Here is a 3760-nt window from a genome sequence, read left to right as displayed (position 1 = left end):
GTGGATTTTCACTGGTATCGGTACCGAATACTGAAATTTTGGTACCGTGACAACACTAGTTTGACAGCACTAATATTTAGACTTACCAGGGTTACTTAGGGTTGGGTACCGTTCACATTTTAACCGGTACGGTACCGGTATCGGTACCTTTTTTCGGTACTTTACTCTCTGTGTAATTACAAAAACATTTATTTCAGTGAAAAAATAAGTCCAAAAAATCAATTTTGAACAATAGGGCCCTACAAACTTTTTCTTTCTTTCTTTCTTTTTTTCCCCCCAGAAATTCATGTTTGAATTAAACCATACTTTTATTTTGACAGGTTGCCATGAAGTTTCTGTGTGTATACAGTATGATGATGCTAGTTTTCTCAAATGAAACGGTAAAATTCTCGTGAAGTGACTCTCACAGCAGCTCTGGAGATTAAGTTTTTGTATTCATGCCGTCATATAGTGAGATGCAGAGGCCGAAAATCACCGCGAGTGTCATGAGTGCTTCAGTATTTGTGTAGTAAACAAAACCGCGTTTCCGTCATTCATACATACAGAGGCAAGCGCAACATGCAGGATTCATATTTAAACCGTCTTTTTGCATTTTAATATTCACAGACATTACTAATATAATACTAATAATATTCATGACAGTTCATATCGCGATTCTAATTAAGTGGCAGTGGCTACTTTTGATTTATTCGTCCAAAATTGACGAATTCCGTGGCATTCCGCGCTATAGAGTAAATTACGTTTTTATGAATGGACTCCACGGTCCCGTCCGTGTTTTCGCAGAAGCCATATGGCCCTAGAAATGTAACCACACTTCAGAACATTTCAGCTTGCCCTGTGTGTTGTTTGAACGAGTTGCAGGGGTGACCTCGCATCACAGGGTCTCTCTTTCTCTCTCTGTAGCGTATGCGCCCAGATGCGTTCTCAGGTACCGAAATTTGGCACTGATTGATTTAACGTGAATCGGTACTCGGTAGTACCGACGCAATTCGGTCAGTACCCTTAAAAGTACCGAGTTCGGTACCCAACCCTAGGGTTACTATTGTTAACTAAAACTATCAATAATTGTCTTAATTGAAATAAAGCTGAAATAAAATACAATATAAATATTAGAAGAAACACTTAAACTAAATGAAAATGAGAAAAGTTGCTCTGGCAACTAATTAAAATAAAATAAGTTTAAGTTGAAATACTAAAATTGAATTAAGTAAAGCTAAATAGATATATTAAAAAACAAACTAATAAAAATGACTAAAAGCACAAAAATTACTAAAATGTAAAATAAAAGATAAATATTAGATGAAAAGCTTAAACTAAATGAAAATTATAAACGTTTATTTGCAACTAACTGAAATTAAGTTTAAGCTGAAATATTATTAAAGATTATTCAAATGATTAAAAAATTAAAAATAAATGAAAGCTAAAAAATGACAAAAGCACAACCAACTTGAAAATAAAAAATAAATATTAGATGACAAGCTTAAATGAAATGAAAATTAGAAATGTTTATTTGGCAACTAACTGAAATAAATGAAGTTTAAGCTAAAGTCTTATTAAACATTATTACAATTATTAAAAAAATAAAAAATCAATTAAAGCTAAAAAATGACAAAAGCACATAACAAAATGGCAAAACTAAAATTAAAATGTAAAAGATATAAATATATTTGATATAATATAAAAATGTAATTCAAAATATGAATAAAAACTCTATAAATAATACGAAAATAACACTGGGATGTACAGACAAGCATTTTGTGTCTGGACTGGTACCTAACCAGTATAAACCCGTTTAACCTGGATCAAACTCACAATTTTATTTTTACAGGACATTTTTGATGAGATGTTTATGTAATTAATGCTTGAAATATGAAATATCATTTCAAAGGAACTCTTCTTGATGGTTTTGTTGCTCTCAGATCATCAGCAGTATCCTGATGGAGCAGAGGGTGGTGTTTCTGTCCACCGACTGGGCCAAACTCACGCTAGTCGCCGAATGCTTCATGATCTTCATTCACCCGCTGCGCTGGCAGCATCCGTTCGTACCCGTCCTGTCTCGCCAAATGCTGGACTTCATCATGGCGCCCACCGCCTTCCTGATGGGCTGCCACACGTCCCACTTCGAGGAGGTCGCAGAGGTAAGGACCAGCTTCATATCATGCTTGGTTTGACTACATTTTCCATTCAGTTTGGAAATGCTGATTATGCGACACTCAAATCGGTTATCCTGCACTAATAGCAGTTTACTTTTGCAAAATAGGCCTGACTTATTGCTCAGTTGATGACTGCTTCCTGTGTCTTTTGACAGGAGTTGGATGATCTGGTTCTTGTAGACATTGACCAAGGAACAGTGTTGTCTTTGAGTTCAAACAGACTTGAGCTTCCAGATGTGCCCCTGACAGCCAGAGATTGTTTTATATTTCGGTAAGAGGCTCCTGTATTCCTGATTACTTTGCATACAGTATTGTATAAACGTTTGGGGTCAGTAAGATTTTTAAAAATTTTTTTGAAAGAAGTCTCTTCTGCTCAATAAGACTGCATTTATTTAATCAAAAATACTGAAAAAAAAAAACAGTAATAACGTGAAACATTATTGTAATTTAAAATAACGGTTTTCTATGTGAATATCTGTTAAAATGTAATTTATTGCTGTGATCAAAGCTGAATTTTCAGCATCATTACTCCAGTCTTCAGTGTCACATGATCCTTCAGAAATCATTCTAATATCCTGATTTGCTGCTCGAGAAACATTTCTGATTATTATCAATGTTGAAAACAGTTGTGCTGCTTCATATTTTTGTGGAAACTGTGATAAATTTTATTTTTCAGGGTTTTTTGATTAATTGAAAGTTCAACAGAGCAGCATTTATTTGAAATGGAAATCTAACATTTAAATGTCTTTACTGTCACTAAACATCAGTGTGGAGCAAAAGACAGTATTTTAACATTGTAAACATGACACACTTGTACAGCAGCAGGATGTTTGTGTAATTCATCACAACATGGCATCCCTTATTTTTAGTTTGAGGTGATTCGCTTGATTTTACGCATGATCCTGCTGTGTACAAACTCAAAGGAGTTCAGAGACACAATTAAGTAAATTGCAAATAATGAACTTAATTACTCCTAATAAACAGAGTCATCCACACCGCTGCAGGGCTCAGATTGTGTGTTGTTAGTTCAGTTTAAGGTTGTCATGTGAATGTGCTGCTGCAGTGTTGAGTGTGTGTTTGTGCAGAGCTAAAGGACTTCAGCTTCACTATGATCTGGATGTTTGTCGCGTCGGGAGTCGCACTGACATCAACGAGCTGCGCGCTCTCAGGAGACAGTGGCAGCACAAAGTCAACACCGTCATCCTCAACGTCACCATGGAGCTCATCGTCAACATCTTCAGGTCTGCAGCTCAACACTTCTAGAGCTCATATCATAGGATGTTTTTTTGTCATTGTATTATTTTCTAGTTTTATAAAAAATGTATTGTTAGTTAGCTAAAACTATACAAAATATTCTCTGTAATTTAAATTAAGCTGAAATAAAATGAAATATAAATATTTAGTGAAGAAAAACTTAAATGTGAAAAATGTAAACAATTTGTAAAAAATTTTGCCATTAAATTTTGCTGATTTTTGCTGAACTTAAAATACTAAAATTACTAATACTAACGTATAAATAAAAATAAATTAAAGCTAAGTAGAAATATTTAAACAAATAAAACGACAAATCAAATGACCAAAGCACCTCACAAAATTACTAAAATTAA

At 34.2% G+C, this 3760-nt stretch overlaps 1 protein-coding gene across 2 annotated transcripts in view; it reads left to right on the top strand.

Annotated features, from left to right (window-relative positions):
* LOC107655117 (DENN domain-containing protein 3-like) overlaps positions 1-3760 on the top strand; it is a 36197-nt gene that overhangs the window by 8576 nt on the left and 23861 nt on the right. For both annotated transcript variants that reach the window (XM_016442537.1, XM_016442536.1), the window contains exons 8-10: positions 1920-2138; positions 2309-2424; positions 3239-3394. In XM_016442537.1, coding sequence (XP_016298023.1) covers positions 1920-2138; positions 2309-2424; positions 3239-3394 — 491 coding nt within the window. The remainder of the gene's footprint in view (positions 1-1919; positions 2139-2308; positions 2425-3238; positions 3395-3760) is intronic.

The sequence above is a fragment of the Sinocyclocheilus anshuiensis genome, unplaced genomic scaffold (genome assembly GCF_001515605.1).
Source record: "Sinocyclocheilus anshuiensis isolate Anshui unplaced genomic scaffold, SAMN03320099.WGS_v1.1 scaffold515, whole genome shotgun sequence".
Lineage (NCBI taxonomy): Eukaryota > Metazoa > Chordata > Actinopteri > Cypriniformes > Cyprinidae > Sinocyclocheilus > Sinocyclocheilus anshuiensis.
Note: the sequence above shows the minus strand (reverse complement) of the source record. Positions and strands in the feature narration are given on the sequence as shown.